The following is a 22,771-nucleotide window of genomic DNA, read 5'->3' as shown; positions in this document are numbered from 1 at the left end:
AAACAAAAACATTGCCATCCTTCTCTGTCTTTCATGGCACATCAATTTTTACGTATTATTTCCTTTATATGTATGAGTAAATAAGCGTCGTGGTTTTAAAACCAGTCAGAATGTGTTTGATTTTGTTTTTGTTTATGTGAGCTCCGTACTACATGAATCATTATTTGAATCATTATGTTCTCTAAATTTTCTCACCCCTCAAGTTGACAGTTCGAATTGAAAGAAAAGAGTCATGCCAGCCATTTGCATGATAATCTAATAATAGTGCATGTGTGTAGTGTGTGAATGTTCAAGGATGTGACGTCACACATGTCTCCCCACGGTTTTAACCCATGCCAGAACCAGTTATATTTGCACTGGAATCTAGTTCTCTGCAGGTGGACTGCGTAAGACTGTAAATCATATATTTACAACATCCAGACCAACGAGCCTGCACCCCGCTGAGATGCGCTCCTCACCACACACATACACACTCTGGCTCTCCCCCTCTCTGTTGTCATGGAGACCCCCTGTCGTGGTGGAGAACTAGATCACCTTCCTTCCTGAATGAAGACATCTCAATGACAGGATCGTCATGTCATGCCATGATGCAATTATGTCCATGCCTGTCTTCGTTAATCAGAAATGCCCGCGAAAGTTGTCACTGATAATATATTCGAAGAAATACCTGTCTCACTTACGGCCGGCTTCTAAATTCATATTGAGGTACAAGACACATTGCAATGCTCTCCATTTTCGTTGTTGTTGTAGTTGTTGTATAGTTGTTGTTCGAAAAATCTTCTGAATGGTGACGGCACTGCTAAGCAATATAAGTATCATCGTCTTTAAAAGTGGATGACCCAGTGGAGTTTCGTCTTTTTTTGACACAGTTAGATTCCAAGACAATATTCTTGTATATATATGATATTATATATATATATATATATATATATATATATATATATATGCACAGTCTTGACAGTCGACATTTTTTTTGACACTGAGTTTCGTCTGTACCGGTGCCAACGAAGCAAAACCACGTATGCGAAATCGAAACATTTGGTCATGTGATTTTTCGCTCAGATGAATTCTTTTTGTGTTAGTTCATTCTATTTTGGGGGTTACTGCCTCTTCTTCATTTGAGAGGAGGAGGGGGAAAAGTCTCCGTCTCCTCTTGCTTCCGTCAAACTCGCAGCGACCTTTTGTTGCGACCGTTTGAATCTGGACAGTAATTGGACATAGAAATAGAATGCGCACGTGATAAATGGGTTGACATTGCTGCGGAAATGGCTGCCAATTTAATGTCTTTAGCACGCTTCTGATTGCTGTCACTAGATTTGCGATTTGTCTGACATGGAAAGCATAGAGAATTCAGTGATATTATCAATGAATTATGATATCATTTCGTCTATAACTGATCCTAAAAGATGACCACCGAAAATGCAGACCAGGAAAATATAAGATGTTTATTCTTTTTTGGACGAAATCATGAAAATAGCATGCATGCCCAATCAGGTGAAATTTCCATGATATGCAAATTAAAGGTTGTAGCAGTTAAAACTGAAATGGCAGCGTAGTCATGTAGAGCAACACTTGAATTACAGCAATTTAAAGCCGAATAGTAGAGTGAGCTTATCCCGTAGCTTACTCGGAATTAGGTGTGTCATGTATGTTGTATTTAGTAGAAAGTGCCATGTCTATATAGATAGATAAGATATATAAGATAGCTAAGAGACACACTGGGGGGGGGGGGGGAGGAGGTCTCACGGCATGGGCGTGTCGGAGTGAGAGAGGATGTAGTATGACTGGATGTGTCTGAATGGTTTCTCAACGGGTGAGGGGAAAAAACGGGATTTGTAATTTTGTTGTCTCATCCTTGGAGACGTTTAGAGGCGTGACTCAGTGTCCAGTGGACTCGAGTTATCAATGCCCAGGTAGAAACCCTTTGGTTAAGAACTCGTGAATGTGAACTTGACGTTCTATTCAGGAATAGGTAGAGACTGTCCTTCGCCTTAAATATGCGATATTATTTGGAGAGGGCATTGGTGAGGAGAAAGGAGTGGATAATGTTCGTGGGGAAAAAGCTGAGTGCGTGGATGGATTCCAGCAACACGCGTTGCGGTGACGCAGCCATGCAAAGATAATGTTAGATTACCCATAAGATTCTATCCGTTCAAAAACAAAAGGAGAAAAAAAAAGGAAACCCTCATTTCTGACTGCACTCTTCTGCCCTGAGATTCTGACCGCAAATATTTATAGTTCCTTTGTCGAAATAGTTCCTTTCTATCCATTATGATCGATAACACAGACGCTCTGCAGTCTCCCAGAATTAAAAGTCTGCATTCATTCATACATTAGCTTTCTTTCTCGTAGTGATCACTGTGCCATTCCGTACGTACAAAGGAAGAAAAAAATGACATGTGTGTCGTCTGTGAATGCGTTCGTAAGGATCGGAGAATGCGCGTGTGACTAAGCGCATCTCCGTCAACGGGTGCAAAAGCAATAATTGATAGTGCATCCCGCTCGCTCGCAGTGTGGATGCACATCAACGCGAATCCAGCGACGGGCCACCGCGTGGGATCACACTCGCGATTGGAGATGACAGATAAAGGAGATGGAAATGGATGGGACGTTTGAATATTATAGGGAAGGGACGTTTGAGTGAAAGAAGGGGACCGAGTAGGAAGGGGGGAGAAGATGTAGTCCTTGGCAGTCTTTTAATGGTATAAAGTGCCCGAGGGGATCGCGGTCGAAATGAACATGTGCTTCAACAGCAGTGACACAACTTCCTGGCCGGAAAACTTGCGGTTTCTGTACAGTCGGAAGTCATGAGCGGGAAATGCCTCCTGATTGGTCCTTTGTTGTTTTCTTTTCTTTCCCGACGCAGGATTGAGATGCCAAAATTATCTTTTCCCGAAAACTTTCAAGACGTCCATTATGAATGGGGGAACTCTCCCAATATGAACTGCACAAGAAGAGAAAGGCGTACTGCTTGATAGCCCCAAAACAAGACTGATGTTGTCCAGATTGACTTTGAAGAAAGATTATCTTTAAAGTAGCGATTCAAGTAGTTACCGACCCCCTTTAACCCTCTTCAGAAGAAACGGGGAAAAAATGCCTCTTGGTCACGATTTGATCCTCTATATGCACGCATGCGTACTACTTGGCATCTTCCAGCTAATTCGCTCCTCAAATCTTTTCATCTCACCCCCGACACAGTGTCATTCTCTGACGAATCTTTTTCTTTTCTTTTTTCATTGTTTGGGACTCACCACATTTTTCATCATGGTAATAATGCCAGAAGTACTCCGTGGTCGTTGGGTCACACTCACTCAACGGTGACTAACCATGGCTCTAATCGTCACTCACCCTGAGACATGCGAAGGGGGGAAATAAAACTCCTGTCAGAATGTTTACCACCAACATAATTGTAGCCATGGAAACCAAGAGACAAATGACATGACATTGAGCTATGACAATCAGTAATGTAGGGCTTTTTTCGCTTGGCGGTAAGACTTAAGTTCACAATCTCACAATGGTACCACCGCATCATTGTTTTCCGTGCGTGTATGTACATTTCAGTAGATATTATTAGGTACAAAAACGAAACAAAAAGCGAAAACGACACTTTGCAATTACGTTCTTTTGCTTTTCAAGAATCTCCGGCCTGAGGTATCATAATTATTTCGTTCAGTCAAACATCCAATTTCACAGGAAATAATTGCTCAATGATGATGAGGCGCTAAAACTGGGGCTCAGAGTGTTTATTTATGTCATATAATATATATTGTGGCGTGTTAGAAAAAAAAAAGATGTGAAACAATGGAGGATTAAGGTCAAATGAGCAATATCGGTCGAGTATCGTCCTTGACCAGCCTATAGCACGTGCTTAAGCTGAATTCAATCCGCGCTGGAGATGACTTCAGGTGGCGTGCCCATTAATTAGCAATCACTGTCAGCCTCTCTCCCCCCTCACCTGTCCCATCTGCTCATCCCAGACACACAACTGTTCCCTCGTGGAGACGTGATCAAATCTACGTCCCCTCTCACTGTCTACCTCCCTCTCCCTCCATCTCCCCCTCTCAATCTGTCCCTCCCTATCCCCTCTCTTTCTCTTTCTCTCTCCTCTCTCTTCCCCCTCCCCTTTCTCTCTTGCTATTTTGTCAACTGGTATCAGTTTGTCTTGTTGCTCCGCGACCTTAGCAATTGCAGTTAATCACGGCACCAGCAGGAGGGTATATGAATATATATATCCGTCTTTGATGACGAAGGATTTAGTATTCTTGTAACTACACATGCCTAAAAGAGGTTGGAAGTTAGTGATATCTCAAAAGTACAATGGTGTCGTGATCAGTTGTAACTCGATATAATTTACTCTAGAGAGATCCCCAAGCCTATACTAGTATATGCCAGCCCTATACATACACCCCATACCGGTCCATCGCACACCGTCCCCCCCCCCCCCCCCCTCATGGTCGTGTATTCCGGGCCTACTTAATGAAAGATGTTAGCACAAAACAAGGATCTTTGAGGCGAGACTCAGCTCGTATGTTTTACCAACCCCAGGCAAGTTCCGCATACAAAGCTTGACAAATTCCTTTCACTCTGATCATGTACATTCTTGGCTAAATCGCTAAATTGAGGAAGTGATTTCGACACATTCCTTCACGCTGTATTTGTTTTCATGATATTTTCTTCAACTTAATTTTTCTGGTCGTCAATCCTTATACCTTTCCACGGTTTATCATTTTTTAACCATTGTCGACTGATCACATCGATAACTACGGTCCCTTCTTATAATATTCTTTTGTAGATATTGCTCGTATCACGGATATTGAGCCACATTCTCTCTTTGGATGTCTGTCCATTTTTCACCCAAATTCTTGGCCAGTAAATCATTTTGCCTGCCAATGAAGAAGGGGATGAATTCAAATACTCAAAGGATTTTCCGTATTCTTTTCGCATGTACGTATTTTTTGTTTGTATAAGTGAATCTGTGTTACCGTTACATAGATAGTGACTAAAATATTATGATACAATTGAAATTGGAAAATACGAAGTCAGTTTTATCGATTTAGATTTAGCATCATGCGGATGAAAATTGTAGTATCAACCAGCAAGCGCAATCAAAGTTATGAATCCAACGTACTGAAGGATTAATGATTTGCAATAACATGTTAAACTTGAAAAATTGGTAGGGATTTGAATAGGGCAACGAGTGAGTGGAAGACGGATTATTAGTTTCGCTGTGTTTTATTTTGCCCAAGGGTTGCGATCATTTCGTCTATTCGGAAAGGAACAAAAGAAGGATTGGTTATCTTGTGAATATTCATCGGTTAACATAAATTCTCTGTTTTTATTCAATGTGTATTTGTACTCAACTTTCAGATAGGGCCTGTTTCTATGAACTGGAGATAGCAAAACTATATTGTGTTGTAATAAGAAATCACAAGTACTTTAGAAACGAGGTTGCAATCCGCAGGCTTCATAAAAATAATAGTGGTCACTGTGTTGGTGTATCTTTTTACAAAGACTGAAATGTCGACTACGGCCGGAGGACAAATGGGTGAACATACTATTAAAGACGTTGGCCAGTGAGAGATGCCTGTTTGGCACGTACGCAAGTGGATGTTCGGTCTTTTTACATTCGTGGACAAAAAGAAGTGACGTGAAGAGGAGAATGTTGCTAAAAATAATCGTCCATGAAATAGAAATGCCGAGTGAAGTGAGTAATATTGGGGAGATCGGGGGTAAGAGCATGTGAAAGATGCGACGTCTGGCCCTGGCAAAGAGGAAGTTTGAATTACATCATAATAAAAAAAAAAATCGCACACACACACACACACACACACACACACACACACACACATACACACACAGACATACACACAGAAAACGCGACGCCGGATATTCTTGTATAAAATGTGTGCCTGTGTGTTTGTAGTTGTTTTCTTTTGTGATTTTCTTTTGGATTTTTGGATCTAGTTCGTCAAACAACGTGCTGGTTAAAGATGTTTCAATGAAAAAAGTGTTAAGGTTCTTACGTGGTGGTGATGCTAGCGGTAGACTAAGCTCTGGTGTATATGTTTCATGTCATGATTCCCGCTGAAATCGACATAGTGGTGCTATGAAGCTATTTCTTGTACAAATTATCTTCTTTGTTTGTCGTTACTGCAAAACAATCCTCATCAATGTTGTCATTACTCAGCTAGAACGCTCTTTCATTATGTTTACCCCAGCATCGCTAGATACACAATTGATACATCTGGGTCAGGTGCAACATTGTGGATAAAGCCACAAACATTGCCCAAAGATGTTTTATCCGGGTAGGATTCGAACCCATAACCTGAGCAAGAGACCGGAACTTATAACCTCGCCCTGCTCTACCTTGCTATACGGTGCTCACTATAGTGGTTTTTTTTGTCTCTCTTATCAAACAGGTTGTGCCCTTCCCGGTTTCCTCAACAACGGGATCTACCTCCCTCCGCCGAGCTCGTCCGAGTACGAGGACGGGGACACCATCACCTTCCAGTGCAACATCGGATACAGGCTGCAAGGAGCTGTCCTCAGTCGGTGCGTGAGGGGGATGTGGACCGCCGCCATGCCCGAGTGTATCGGTAAGCAAGCTTCCCCTTAATGGAACACCAGTCGATCAGACCGGAACTTGTTTGTTTTTTCTTTAGTTCCCTTTCTTCTAAAGATTTACGATATACCTTCCAAAATGCATTTATGAATCATTGATGATTTTTTTTTGTCATAATACACCACTTCCTGTTTCAAAACACACACACACACACACACACACACACACATACACACACACATTTGAGAGATGTTTCCCTTGTATAGTGAGGTTATTTCGAAAGAAGCCTTAAACGTCTGTTAAAGCAAGAAGATAATTCATATCGAGAAAAACTTGTTTGTCATGAATGACATGGACGCCATCGATATTTTCATATCATCAAAAGACATTTAATGTCACGTTCCATTCCCAGCTCAAAAAGTTTGAAAAGAACCCGTATTGGTCACCTGATCCTATATGATTACCCCTATACTGTCCCTTATCATCATTCAACATGGCGTGCATTTATCCAATATGTTTACACGAGAAGACGTTTTTCCTTAACTAAATAAGATCTGCCATGAATTATGTTTTCACTATCTAGATTTTCACTATGTCTTCAAAACAGATGAAGTGACTTCCCTTCATGCCGAATAGAATTAAATTATTTTCGTATGTTTAAGGTTGCTACATTCAGATGAACTTACATCACGGTATAACATTTCAAGCAAGTTTTTGTATACTGACAGTGGTGATCTGTAATTTTTGTGTCAAATTCATTTTTAGTTCCCTCTAAGCTGTTTCCACGTGGTGCCTTCTATTTAATTTCGTTAGTTCAAGAACCTTAACTTAGTGATTAGGTCTCCTGTAGTTAGCTATAACAATTTTATTCTCACTCCTATGAGAGGGTTGTGCTTTGGGACACCCACCATCTCTGAAATAAAATTAGTGCTGCTAATTGCCAGTGCAAACCTACACGAATCACCTCGACACCATTACTTGACTCCCCTTGACTGTGTATGCGAAGGTGATACGTCAGTACGGCCGCGGAGTATGATAAATCACAGCGATGGCGGCGTGGTATCATAACTGCGCCCCTCCAGGGTTGATTATGGGTCAAGGCGCTAAAGGTCTAGAGGTCGTTGTCCTCCTATGGTCGGCGAGATGACCATTGCTCCCGTTCGAAGTCGTCGCCTACAGTACATTCCTTATTCTGTTGGCGACATTGAGATGCGTTGTTCTGTTGCGCTACAGTAAGAGTATGTCATTAAACAAATGTAGGTATACGAGCAGTTACTACTAATTCGAATGATTTAATCAAAACGACGTTATGAAACCCAATTTTGTATCTGTCAATAAATATTTCATTGTATATCAAAATTGTAAATTCGTACCCATACAAATATAAAGATATAAACTGCCAATCCCTTTTGAAGAAAGATACCTTTAACCTACCGGCATCCTGGGCATAGCAATTTCTTTTCTTTTTTCTTTTTTTTTTCTGTCTCTGCCCTTATCACCCTTTCCAATCTCAATTCAATCCTGTCTTATTCACAGTTTGTCACGGGCTTTTCCTTTCCGTACGCTGAAAACATAATCATAATAAAAACAAAGTAACATGGCATCATTGGTTGCGCACAGATGCGATTCCGCCTGCATGCGACACCTTCAGAAACAATCCGTGTAGCCCTATCCTCTCTCCCCTGCCCCCATCGTTATTTGTCTAATGCGTCAACCGAAGAAAAAGGTGAACCAATCAAAGTGGGCCAATAAGGAAGTGGTGACAGTCAACGCAGATATCAAACCCCTCATTCCCTAAGGCAGGCTGATTCTACACGACATGGGATGCATTTTTGAAGCGATAGTCTCGAGATGCCTGGTTAAAGAGATATTAATGATATTCGTTGCTCTGTAATCTGCTATTGCCTTTTGTCACATGGACGCAGTTTTGCTTTTCGACACTCTGTGGATATTGAAACGCTCTTCTCCCATCCCCAAGGTTACTACCGTGATTCTTTTATTTCTGTGATGTGTTTCATTTTATACTACTGAGAAGGAATTTATCCTTTCTATACCAGGGACTTAAAATGTCTACAACGCTGTAGGGTTTTCTGTGCTAATCGGCGCTCAAAGCACACAGTGGGTTAAGTCAGCTCGTATTGATTTGCTAAGAAACCGATAATTTGAATCATTGAATATCAGATTAAGGTTAACAACAGAAATAAAAAAATCCATTTTCGGTATTGTACGCGAATTGGCTTTAAGGGTTCAAGACGCGTTTGCCAATGTTTGCATTTCCCGGCCTGTAATTTGCTCGAAGTGACACTAACGGATGGAAATTAGATTAGAACAGCGCAATAACCATTGTCATGTGTGTCATTTGTCATTGCCAGCTGGTATTTGGCAAGGTACCAGCACAGAGGTTGTATCCATAATACAACTTTCCTTAAATGCTACTGTCGCCGTGGGCGTGTCCTCTGTTATTGTCAAATTGCGGGAATGTAACTTTCTCATAAAAAAATGGATCAGGGCCACAAGATAATAGCACCCATGAAGAAAGAACACGTTTGCACAGCATTATTTCTGGTGAACATAAAAATACGGTGGAACATCACTTCTAACGCGCAGGGTGTGTGGCTGAGTTATTGTAGTGATTGAGTGATCCCTATTGTGCCAGCAAATCGACAACGTCTGACCTTGACTGTCAACCTCTTCATCACGATGAAAATCAAAGTCAAAACCGATTAGCTCCTCATCTCAAACAGACGGATGAGAGGTACAAGTCTGTCAACCTCTGGAGGAGGGAGGGGAGAAAGAGAAGCAGAGACAGAAAGAGAGAGACTGAGAGAGAGATGGAGAGAGAGAGAGAGAAGGAGACGGAAAGGGGGAGAGATGCTTTTTCAAGATTGCAAAACTCTTTTTACCAAAAGTACTTAAAACAACCCATCTTATACAAGATGGAGTGATGTAAGCCTTGGGAAAGGTGGCGTGAATGCTTCGAGAGTTCCGAATGCTGGTGCTTCACTCTAAACTAATACGCACATTTACAAATGCCATGGACACGTTGATATCTCGACACAAAGAAAAACACAGAAATAAGCTCCTATTATTTGACATTATACTTACTTATTTTGTAATTCATCTCACATGTCTGTAAAACATTATTATTTATTTTCCTTTTTTTTCTATTTCTATCCATTCTTTTCATATCTGTCTATCCATATATCTATCTATCTATTTGTCTATCTACATATCTATCTACTCTGCCTATACCTACATATCTATCTCTCCTCTCTTCCTCAAACACAACAGATGTGGATGAATGCCAAAATGGAGATGCGATTTGCCACGAGGATGCAACGTGTATCAATGTTCCGGGCTCCTATCGGTGCAGGTGCAACCCCGGCTTCACTGGGTCTGGGGTACTCTGCTTCCCCCTGAGTAAGTCAAAGAGTCCTCTCCGTTCATTATTTGTTCATTTCTCTCCTGCAAGAAAGAAGGGAAGGAATGGAGGACGGGAATAAGGATGGAAGGGTGGGAGGATTAAGTCGCTTCACTTTTAATTCAGACAATGTGATTTATCCTTGTATAAAGATGGAAATGAAAAGTCATCAGGTGTCGTAGTTATGAATGGAAATTATAATTATCCTAATTATGTCCATGCAAGAGGGCAGCATGTATCCACTACTAGTAGATAAAGATGCATAATAATCGTCTTTTAGACATGCCGTCTATGCCGAAAGTGGACACATCCGTGCATTAGTGCCGTGTTGCCGACTTGACCGCAAGATTTTTGCAAATCATTGTTTGTCTCAGAACAAAAGCACTGAACTTCAATCTCTGCACACACACACACACACACAAATAATAATAAAAAATAAATAAAAACACAGTTCATGATCCGTGACAAGTCTTAAGTGAAAAATGGCGCATTGTAATGTTGGTTTCCTTCACGTAATAGCTTGTGCTGTGGAGGCGACGGTCCCGAACGGAATGCTTCTCCCGCCTCTACCGGCCGATGGCGAATATAACAACGGCGTCCTCGTTAATTTCGTGTGCAACGACGGCTACCTGTTGGTTGGTGCACTCACCAGCCGATGCGTGCAGGGAGAATGGTCCAACCCGTTCCCTCAATGTGTTGGTGAGTGAGCAGAGAATTTTTGTTTTTGTTTTTGTTTTGTTATGTTTTGTTTTGTTTTGTTTTGTTTGTGTTTGTGTTTGTGTTTTTGTTTTTTTTTTTTTGGGGGGGGGGGGGGGCAACGTGACATTACGCTGCTATGTGTCAATTAAAGTATTACTGTAAACATAAAGAAGTAGGCATAAATTTTCTCCATGTAGAATTATTGTTGTTATTGTTCACCCAGACATTCTCTGTTTTGCTAATTGCACCACTAACTCAAATATTTATGAACACAATTTTGGCAGTCATCAAACAGCGTTTTGCATTGCTGTCATTCAAGTAAATATAAAATGCAATATTTCTCTAGAATTGAGAGTCATTGTCACAAAATACAGTTTTGTTGTACAACATAACTCTTCGGGATTGTTATTGTTGTTGCTTTTATCATGACATAATTCAAATTTCAACTCTCCATGTGTTGGTAGACATTCTAGATTGTTGATATACTCTCCCTCGTCATTTGGGTTTTATCTCGACAGACGAGGACGAGTGTCTATCACCTGGCTCTAACGATTGCGACCAGAACGCCAACTGCATCAATGTGCCTGGCTCGTTCCTGTGCGAGTGTCGGGAAGGCTACTTCGGTAACGGTCGGATCTGTCTAGAAGTCGGTAAGCCCGAGTACCACTTCTTCCTATAGCCTCCACGGTGACGATGACGATGGTGGTGATGACGTTGATGTTAATCACATTGCTGGTGATGATGCTGATGATGATGAGGAGGAGGAGGAGGTGGAGGTTGAGGATTAATCACATTGCTGATGATGATGAAGAAGAAGATGGTGACAATGATGATAATGGTGATGATGACGATGGTGGTAGTGATGATGATAATGATGATGAGGATGACGAAGAAGAAGAAGAAGAAGAAGAAGAAGAAGAAGAAGAAGAAGAAGAAGAAGATAATGATGATGATGGTGATGGTGATGATGATGATGAGAAGGAGGAGGAGGAGGCAATGAAGGAGAAGGGTGGACGCTGCTATTCCTTCTCATTTATGTTTGTAATGGACAACAGATGTAGAAATATAAAGTACTTGAAATATGGCAGTTGTTACTGATAACAAGTTTTTTGTGTGTTCTCCACCAGACCCAACAACATGCGCCGACCTGCCGTGCGCGCCAAACGTAGTCTGCACTGATCTCGTCCGAGAAGTAGTCTTGGCCACCGTAAACCTGCAGAACCCAGCTGAGGAGGTCATCACGCTCTACAAGTGCGGAGACTGTCCAGACGGTTACCGTGGCGACGGAATAGAGTGCACCAGTAAGCGTCAATGTAACCAATGTAACAGGGACATCAAGGACAGCTTTCCACAGGGCCACATAAAAAAAAGATAATGTTCGCCTGCCAAACGGGCAGTTACACTGACTCAAGTTGGAAATAGATTCGTAAAACGAAAGTAGAAGTTCTGGTACTTCTGTGAAGAATTGCACTGTTGAAACTTGTGCTGCCACTTCCAAATAGAAGAAACGTATGTGAAGTTAACGAAGCATTAACGCTCCTGTGGCAAAGAGCCAAGAATAAAGAGAGCTCTCTTCATCTTCATACTTCACCTTATATCCCTTCCCTGCCACAAAAAGAAGCCAACAAAATGTGTATTCATGAGGTTGTTTTGTCATCGTGTATGATACGAGTAGATTAGTAATTCATACTGAAATTATGTTCGAGTATAACTCCCACAATGTCTCTCTTCGGAGTGCTAAAACATTCTGTTCTTCTCACAACTTGCTTCCGTGGTTAAGATGTGGATGAGTGTGCAGAGAACACCCTTCGAGTGTAACGTCAACGCGAGATGTGTGGACTTGCCCGGAACATACATGTGTGAATGCAAACCCTGGTTTCTATGGCGACGGGAACACTTGCGTGGCGATCAGTAAGTGGCATGATAGGTAGTCTCCTTCCAAGCTAGCGGGGAGCAGCTCTCATGTGCAGATCGTATTACGAGTGAATGGGGTTTCTCACCAGGAATCACGCTCATTATACCTTACGTTTGATTAAATGAGCATAGTAACATTCCATGCATGAAAAGATCGATACATCTTCACAAAGCCAACGAAAGACACCTTGAGCAGTCAAAGTACGTTCAAGGCAAGGTACAATATCTCGGCTCCCATCATAAAAATCATAAAGTAGCCGGATTTCGTCATCTGCAGATGAAAGATTTGAATAAACATGACCTTTGTGTGATATGCAGCCAACTTGTGCAAAGAATGATGCCGTATAAGTGATCTATTAAGAAATAGCTATGAATAACGAAAATCAGTATTAACGCCAAAAGAATATCAATGGGTAAATTGATTTTTTTTAGCATATGTTCATGTGCTATGGTCATTTTTTTTTCTGATACACGCTCATTGTAACGTAGTAAAGTGACAGCAGTATGACAATCTAGCTATAACATCGTTGGAATGATACGATTACCGGTAGGAGTTTGATATTGATGACGATTATTTCTCGTGATTACCACCTTCCATCATCATAAAAAAATTGTCATCGTCGTCATCATCATCACCGTCATCACTGTCACCATCATCATCATCATCATCATCGTTGTGTTACTACCCCCAGGCCCAATATCCTGCGCGGACAAACCGTGCTTCCAAGGCGTCGAGTGCACCGACCTGGACCGTGGCGTAGTCCTCGGCGCTGTGGATCTGAACAACCCGCCTGATGTCATCTCGTTGTTCCTGTGCGGCGACTGTCCCGAAGGCTATGTCGGTGATGGTATCACGTGCACAGGTAATCGTATGACAATGCGACGTAAACGCTCCCCTCTCCCTCATCCCCCTCCTTTTCCCCCTCCTTTCCCCAACCTAATGATGAGAGGAAGTTTAATGGGAGAGTTTGAGGTCGTTTATGAATCATTCAGTTATCAATTGCTGAAGGAGAAGCAAAAGACTAAAAATTCCACGTGACTACAAAATTAATCCATCCAAGTTGGGAGTTTGAAGGAAGTGACAACTCATCCAGTTTTACCTGAATTAACGGAAATTGACAGTTGAAAAATAAAACAAACAATTTGCCTTTGTTTGGTTTCTCTTTTGACTCTGCGTTATATTCTACTTTAAGGGCGGCAGTAGCATATTGATTTATGCAGTTGAAACCTGTCTGTTATTATGGACCGTCTTACAAGAAAAAAAATATAAAGAGCGTTGGTGGTCCTTTATTTTACAGTATTGTCATCAACAGTCCCGCCGTGTAAGTCCCAAAATGGTGACATTGTTTGGCATGTTTGCTAAATTTGTCATGTTTAGTGATGTCATGCTATGCTTAGTATACATCATATAGTCTATTGTGTTATGATATCATAATCATATATCCCTTCATGTTTCTGTCATATTGTGCTGTGCTATGTCGGAGTATGTGATATGTGTTATGCCATGCTTTGCCATTTTTCGTCATGCTTTCACTGTTATGTGGTATTGTGTGTTGTGCTGTCTCTGTCCACTTTTAATTTCACCCCAAAGTTAAAACTTAATAGACAAAAATACATATGCAAAGCTACAAATACTTCTGCTCCTCGGTGATCAAGATGACTTCTCAAACAATCAAAATAGGTTCTTCTATAAGCGCTACACGATTTACAGCGTCTGCAGCAAAATCAGCAGGCTTTCGACACTTTTTGTCTATCACGCGTGTTTGCCTTCCGAACCAGTCCTAATCACCCGATGTCCTCTAACGCAGTCTAGAGCATCGTCCTCTATGATGGCTGGCGAGATGGCGGACTTTTGTTTTTAGATTGTGAGCATCGTTGTACACCTCTTTGTTGGAGCATTCCTGGGGTTGGAGGCTCACCATAGAGTGCTTGCCCCGGCATTATTTATTCATCCATGCGTCATACATGACCGAACCATCAGTGCTGGGTTTGGATGAGAATGATTCCAATGCAATCCGACTTAAGTTCACTCATAGTCCTCATTGTGTGCGTTTGTGTGTGATTTTGTGGAATCACCTAAAACCCAGAAGATGGCAAAGGCAACGCTCATGGAAACTTCGGAATTTTTCAAGTTAGGCATCATCCAATCATCATCTTATAACATCTGCAATCATAAAATCAATCGTAATGAGTACTGATGGAAACCATGTCTCAATCTTTTCGTAATCAAGATGTGGATGAGTGTGCGCTAAACCTCTTCGATTGTGACATCAATGCGAGATGCGTCAACGAGCCGGGCTCATACTCGTGTGAATGTAACATCGGTTTCTATGGAGACGGAAGAACATGTGTAGCTATAAGTGAGTGTCGTGCTTCACTTTCCAAGTTGGTTTTACGGGAAAGAGACGGGAAAGCAATAGCATCAAAAAACGTTATGTGCCGCTAGAATTTGTAGCAAGGATACTTTTGGGGACAGGATATCGCATTTTAACCTAATTAGGAGTGTTTTTGGGTCGACAGCGTGGATGATTATTGAAGTAATACTTAACCTTGGATTAGAATAGAAGAAATGAGACAATTTAATTACTCTTAATTTCAGCCATTGTGGAAGGGAATCTACCGTGTTTGTAAGAGAAATTATGTCATGAAACATGCGGCAACACAATTCTGGAGGTAAAAACCGATATAAATTCTCTATATCCTGAACAGAAGGTTGTCTATCTATGAAGCGAAGTAAATGTGGTATTGAATCAAGTTCCGTTGTGAACGAGTTTGTCTTTTTTTTATCTTCGAGATACTTGAAAATAAAGATAATTTGTGCATCTTTTACGTGGTCGTTATTGCTCTTTTGGGGGTTGCTCTTTTGACGGGGTCCTAATCCAGACCCGACATCATGCGCCGATCAACCTTGCTTCCCCGGCGTCGCGTGTACCGATCTGGACCGAGCCGAAGTCCTGGCGGCCGTAGACCTGGAGAATCCACCCCTGTTCATCTCGCTATACCAATGCGGGGAGTGTCCCCCGGGCTATACTGGCGATGGCATTGACTGTGAAGGTAGATATTACCCACACGAGTGATTGCACCCATGGTGGAGGGACCTACATAATGTTTATTGAATCCATTCGGACCATCGTAGTATACAGTCGGAATTCATGAAACCTGTGTGCTGTGTTACTGTTTATAGCATGCGCTGTTGTGCATGAATGTTATGTAATTATATTAAATGTTATTCATGTTCTGTGATCTTGTGCCGTGTTATGTTCTTCATATCATATCATGTTTTCGTGTGTCAATGTTACGTGTCGTTATACGAGTACTCTGTTGTACGGTGTTATATTTGTGTATGTTCATAACCATGCTTGACCACTGATAAAGCAATACTGGATAGCTAAAACTTAAAAAAAAAAACTATAAAAAGATCAAATAAGATATCGACTTGTGGTCCAGTCCCGCACTGAAGATGACATTTTCAAGCAAGCCACATTAGGCAAAAATTTCTTCGCGAATTATTTGCGTGGCTCGCTATTTAAAGCGTACACGGGAATTGCAGCATCGCGCACAGATGCAGCAATTATGGGTGTCCCCTTCAGCACTCATATAAGCTTTCACACATTTTGTCTTAAAAATGAATTTGCTTTTCCTTATCAAAGCTTCCCGACCAGTACTATGTGGACACTGTCCAATGTAATCTTGAGAAAGGCTCTCTGGGAGTTTTGGGCGACCATACGTTATACATGATCAAACGATTTGACCCAATTTTGAGCTGGGTATAAATCGGAATGCTTCCAAAGGGGTCTAGGGCAATTACCCCGTGGGCAATTACCCCGGACCCTTCCCCTGGCCCTAATCCTAATCCTAATCCTGAACCTAATCCTAACCCTAACCCAAACTCCTAACCCTAAACCTAACCCTAACCCTAATCTTTACTCTAACCTTACCACTAACCAGCATTTAGCCGGGGGTAATTGCCCTCTGGGGATAATTGCCCGGATACGCTTCCAAAGTATGCTTCCACAGTATTCCAACCTAGTTCTCTCAAAGAACCTCCTCTTTGGTAATTTTATGGAATATTCTGAAACCAAGAAGGCAGCGGTGGTGGCGGTGATTTTTTCCTACATTGATCACTCGCTTTCTGATAACAACTTCGCCATGAGTACTGATTGAATCCATGTCTCAATCTTTTCGTAATCAAGATGTGGATGAGTGTGCGCTAAACCTCTTCGATTGTGACATCAATGCAAGATGCGTCAACGAGCCGGGCTCATACTCGTGTGAATGTAACATCGGTTTCTATGGAGACGGAAGAACATGCGTAGCTATAAGTGAGTGCCGTGCTTCACTTTTAAATCGGTTAGCGGGAAAAATGCATTACAAGCAATAGGACTGTAAACATGGTGTGTCAAGAGAAGTTGTAAGATAGCAAGCATTGTTGATTTAGACGAAAATTATCGATTGTCATGATTGTAAGACGAAATAATGGTTGGATCTTTAAGAAATTTGAATGTTTATACGGATCAAGACCGAATGCCATAACGATTTTACTTCGAATAACATAAAAAATAATAGACATATGGAGTATCGTCCAAGCGAACAAAATTAGAATTGTATCACGACAACACATTTTTATAGTGTGACAAAACATCTTTACATGTCTAATCTTCATGGCCTCAACCAGGAAAAATCGATTCTTCATAAAATATCATTAACAAAAGAGAATGGTAGTGACCTGCTCCATGGAGACTGTCATTGAATTTTGATATCTTTCGCTCGAGTCTTGTCAGTGTGTTTTTGGTAATTACTCTTTTGACGGGGTCTCAATCCAGACCCGACATCATGCGCCGATCAACCTTGCTTCCCCGGCGTCGCGTGTACCGATCTGGACCGAGCTGAAGTCCTGGCCGCCGTAGACCTGGACAATCCACCCCTGTTCATCTCGCTATACCAATGTGGGGAGTGTCCCCCAGGCTATACTGGCGATGGCATTGACTGTGAAGGTAGATATTACCCACACGAATGATGGCACCTATGGTGGAGGGTTCTGCGTTAGGTTGATTGAATCCACAGTAGACCGTGAGAATTCACAAATCTTGTGTGCTGTGTTATTGTTTATAGCACGCGCTGTTGTGCTAGAATATTACATAATATATATTTAATGTTATTCATGTTGTGTGATATTGTGTCATGTTGTATTTTTCCATATCATGTCTTGTTTTCGTGTGTCAATGTTATGTGTCGTCCGTTATACGAGCCCCCTGTTGTATAGTGTTATGTTTGGATATGTTCATAACCATGCTTGACCACTGATGGAGCAACCCTGGATAGATAAATCTAAACACAAAAACAAAAAAAGCACATTAGGCTCAAATTTCTTTTACAACTTATTTGCGTAGCTCACTGAGCCGATACGGGAATCGCAACATCGCCAACAGATGTCACAAAATATTGGTGTCGTCACCACCACGCATATTGTTCTGATTTCGACACTTTTTTTCTACTCAATATCTTTGACTTTCTCCATCGAAGCTACCTGAACAGCATAAGATCGACACCATCCTATGTAATCTTGAGTATGGCTCCCTTAGAGTTCTGGATCGTCCATTGTCCGTACGTTGTACATGACCAAAATATTTGACTCATGTCTGAGCTGGGTATAAATCGGAATGTTTTCCTAGCATTTCGACTTAGTTCTCTCAAAGAACGTCCTCTTTGGTGATTTTATGGAATCATCTAAAAACCAAGGAGATAGCGATGGTGGCGGTGATTTTTTTCCTACGTCGGTCACTCACTATCTGATAACAACTTGCAATCGTATTATGAGTACTGATGGAATCCATGTCTCAATCTTTTCGTAATCAAGATGTGGATGAGTGTGCGCTAAACCTCTTCGATTGTGACATCAATGCGAGATGCGTCAACGAGCCGGGCTCATACTCGTGTGAATGTAACATCGGTTTCTATGGAGACGGAAGAACATGTGTAGCTATAAGTGAGTGTCGTGCTTCACCATCGATTCAGGTTAACTTAATTGGGGAGAGATATTTATGAAATAGTAACAGAAGAAAAAAGTATGTACCCCGGCCGAAAGCTAAAAGTAAAAACAAAGAAAACGCTAAGTACAAACGAAGAGTAAAGTATTGTCGGTCAGACATTAATTATAAATCGAACTTTGATTGACTGTTGAATATGGATGTTACTAGTAATATTGAATAGTTGAAGTAAGATAGCAATAATATTTTGAATTCAGATCTTTTGAAAGGGTATCGGCCAGGAAGAAATATATCATAATATAGCAACTCACCTCTTATGGGGAAAATTAAAACTACATTTGATACCGCAAGAGATTACTCGTCTATGCAATAAAATCAAAACATGATGCCACAGACTAAGGTTTACCTTGGTGAGGATGCCGTGTAGAGATTTTTGAGACAGTTTTGTCAACTGTCTGGTGGTTCTTATTGTTGTTTTGGTGATTGCTCTTTCGACGGGGTCTCAATCCAGACCCGACATCATGCGCCGATCAACCTTGCTTCCCCGGCGTCTCGTGTACCGATCTGGACCGAGCTGAAGTCCTAGCGGCTGTAGACCTGGACAATCCACCCCTGTTCATCTCGCTATTCCAATGCGGGGAATGTCCCCCGGGCTATACTGGCGATGGCATTGACTGTGAAGGTAGATATTACCCACACGAATGATGGCACCTATGGTGGAGGGTTCTGCGTAATGTTGACTGAATCCTTAGTAGACCGTCACAAATCACAAATCTTGTGTGCTGTGTTATTGTTTATAGCATGTGCTCTTGTGCTATAGAATGTTATATTAAACATGTTAAATGTTGTATGTTTCGTGAAATTGTGTCATGTTATGTTGTGCCATGTCATTTCATATTTTCATGTTTCAATGTTGTCTTCCATTGTGCTTCGTTGTACAAATTTATGTCGGTATAATGTTCATAACAGTACTTACTCGCTGACCAGGCAACCCCGGATACTTGAAACTTTAAAACCGAATTAACACACGTTATCCTGCCTAGTGTTGACGAGGATGACCTTCTCAGTCATATTTAGTCTAAAATATTCTTAAATTTGCGTGTTTTTTGTGTGGCTTTCTTAAACGATACGGGGTATACAGCATTGCCCACAGATGCAGCAAATACAATCAGCAAGTTTTATTATGATTTTGAGACATTTTGTGTACCAAGTGTGATAGCCATTCTCTGTGGGAGCTTCTTGAACCATATCTTCTGTCGATACCATCCAATTCAATCCTGTGCATGGCTCTCATGAAACCACGGGTTTTCCATGCGTCGTACGCGACTACATCATCTTAGCTCAAGATGAAATATAGAATGGCTCCCAAGCATTCCGACTTGTTCTCTCTAGAACGTCCCCTGTGGCGATTTTGTGGAACCATCTAGAACCAAACAGAAAGCGAAGTTGATGCTCATGGAAATTTGAGAGTCTTCAAATTTCTGTATCGGTCAAACAACAGCTGATAGCAACACGCAATCGTATTATGAGTACTGATGGAATCCATGTCTCAATCTTTTCGTAATCAAGATGTGGATGAGTGTGCGCTAAACCTCTTCGATTGTGACATCAATGCGAGATGCGTCAACGAGCCGGGCTCATACTCGTGTGAATGTAACATCAGTTTCTATGGAGACGGAAGAACATGTGTAGCTATAAGTGAGTGTCGTATTTCACCATCGAGTCACATTAACTTAACTGGGGAGGGATATTTATGAAATAGTAACAGGAAAAAAAGTATGTACCCCGGCCGGAAGCTAAAAGTAAAAACAAAGAAAACGCTAAGTACAAACGAAGAGTAAAGTATTGTCGGTCAGACATTAATTGTAAATCGAAGCATGATAGACTGTTGAATATGTATGCTGACATTGAATAGCTGAAGTAGGATAGCAATAATATTTTGAATTCAGATCTTTTGACAGGGTATCGGCCATGGAGAAATAGATCATATATAGCAACTCGCCCCTGAGGGGGAAATTGAAACTACTTTTGATGTCAAGAGCACATGAGATTATTCGCATATATGCAATGAAATGAAAACGATGCCACAGACTAAGGTTTACTGCTACCTTGGTGAGGATGCCGTGTAGAGACTTTTGAGACAGTTTGGACAATATCTGGTGGTTCTTATTGTTGTTTTGGTGATTGCTCTTTCGACGGGGTCTCAATCCAGACCCGACATCATGCGCCGATCAACCTTGCTTCCCCGGCGTCGCGTGTACCGATCTGGACCGAGCTGAAGTCCTGGCCGCCGTAGACCTGGACAATCCACCCCTGTTCATCTCGCTATTCCACTGCGGGGAGTGTCCCCCGGGCTATACTGGCGATGGCATTGACTGTGAAGGTAGATATTACCCACACGAATGATGGCACTTATGGTTGAGGGTTCTGCGTAAGGTTGATTGAATCCGTAGTAGACCGTCAGAGAAGAACCTGAATATAATTATAGTTAGACACTTATTACTCGTATTCGTAATATATTTCTGGTATAGAGTACGAAAGGTAGATTATGTAGGTAAAAGTAATCTTGAAAGCCGGGCTTGATTGCTTACTTATCGTCAATTGTTGTAGATTTATGTTTCTAACTGAACACTGTTTTCCAGTAATCACGAGGCATGACAGTGAACTGCAATACTACGTGTATATCATATTCCTATAAATATTCAACAGTCACTCGATTTGCAGTGATTCCTATATCTTGCGATTGATACCATTATCATTCTATATTTTTCCCCTCATGATGTGTATTCACAGACTTCCAAACATCTAACAAAGGAGGATCCGCTTGCTACGAGAGATATGACCAATGGTCACTTGTTGAGCTTGATTTAAAACAAAAAATAGATAGATAAATAAAATAAAATAAAATAAAATCGTAGCCCTGTCTGTCACTTCGTTGATACTTATAATTAGATGTTCGTTATTACCTCAGGCGAGGTAAACACTCATTCCAAACTTCGCATTTAATTGCCCTGTCGAGGATAAGGTGAAAGAACACAGGTTGTCTTCAGATTACTTTTGACACTGTCAGTCTCGAAATAGGTTTGCCTTTTTCACGTGATGATTTTTACCCCTGGGTGTGAAATTATGGCCGATCTGCCAGAGTATTTTCGTCAGTTGGAAACATTCAAGCACTCCTGTGTTTTACCAAGGAGGTATGAGAGAACTCATACCTCCTTGGTTTTACGAGACCTGCCATGCCGAAATGATGATTACAATAATGATAATGGTACATAATAGCAGTCCTATCTCAGCGCTCAACACTTCCATGGCTCTCGATGTACTTGAAGAAACTTGTAGGAAAGATGATCATGCTGTGATGATCATAATCGAAATATGATAATGGGTCGAATGTCTTGAAATGTTCATACCCAAATCGTCAAGTTTGGCCTCAAAAAGAAGACGTGTTCTCTAAGCTCATGCAAATATTGTTTTAAAGTATACTATAGCGTCCTTTGTCTAGTCAAGACCACTCAAACTGATCTCGCGAACACTGTTGCCCTTGTAATTCCATGATAATCGCCCTTATGCGTGAGGGACGACCTCACGCGACGCATCATCATAAGAAAAACTCAGCGGATGCTGACTGGATTATGAAGGACATCATCACACGATTGCCAAATTGAGTTTCTTTTTAAAGTTCAATCGTCACCTTGAAATTACGTTATTGCCGGAATAGGTGCCTTGATTTATTAGTAGCATGATCGTGCTTGATATAGATTGCATTTTTATCAGTTTGTTTATAGCGTGTTTCGGAAGTGATAACATTATCATTCGTGCAATCGTTCACATGATATTCTGGTCTCTGTCCATCTCAGCTATGATAACGCACTCGAGATATACCTCAACAAGTAATGGTCAGTTCAGACGTTGCAGTAATGTCCGCTCTATGTACACCACATCACATAGAGAAAAATTACTTCGAGAAACTCTTGATAAACCGCACTTATGGAATTATTGAATGCTTTGTGTCTGCAAAAAAAGAAGAACTAAGCAAAACAAAGCAAGACAAAACATACAAACAAACAAATGCAAAAAGTCAGTCAAACCCAACACAAGTCGAAGGTTCGCGGACTACATATTTTACATGTAGAAGAATACTAAAAATGTCATACACAATCACGTTTCCCACTTCCCATCCCCCTTTCA

General features: G+C 41.3%; 1 protein-coding gene across 1 annotated transcript in view; it reads left to right on the top strand.

The window, feature by feature from the left end:
- LOC139729166 (uncharacterized) overlaps positions 1-22,771 on the top strand; it is an 84,529-nt gene that overhangs the window by 50,517 nt on the left and 11,241 nt on the right. The window contains exons 11-21 of the mRNA XM_071640096.1: positions 6,420-6,596; positions 9,854-9,982; positions 10,503-10,682; positions 11,201-11,332; positions 11,810-11,983; positions 14,828-14,956; positions 15,480-15,650; positions 16,790-16,918; positions 17,420-17,590; positions 18,454-18,582; positions 19,095-19,265. Coding sequence (XP_071496197.1) covers positions 6,420-6,596; positions 9,854-9,982; positions 10,503-10,682; positions 11,201-11,332; positions 11,810-11,983; positions 14,828-14,956; positions 15,480-15,650; positions 16,790-16,918; positions 17,420-17,590; positions 18,454-18,582; positions 19,095-19,265 — 1,692 coding nt within the window. The remainder of the gene's footprint in view (positions 1-6,419; positions 6,597-9,853; positions 9,983-10,502; positions 10,683-11,200; positions 11,333-11,809; positions 11,984-14,827; positions 14,957-15,479; positions 15,651-16,789; positions 16,919-17,419; positions 17,591-18,453; positions 18,583-19,094; positions 19,266-22,771) is intronic.

The sequence above is a fragment of the Diadema antillarum genome, unplaced genomic scaffold (genome assembly GCF_040938485.1).
Source record: "Diadema antillarum isolate AM-2024a unplaced genomic scaffold, OU_Dant_1.0 seq00000221_RagTag, whole genome shotgun sequence".
NCBI classification, from domain to species: Eukaryota; Metazoa; Echinodermata; class Echinoidea; order Diadematoida; family Diadematidae; genus Diadema; species Diadema antillarum.
The sequence above is the reverse complement of the archived record's forward strand: the minus strand, read 5'-3'. Positions and strand labels throughout refer to the sequence as shown.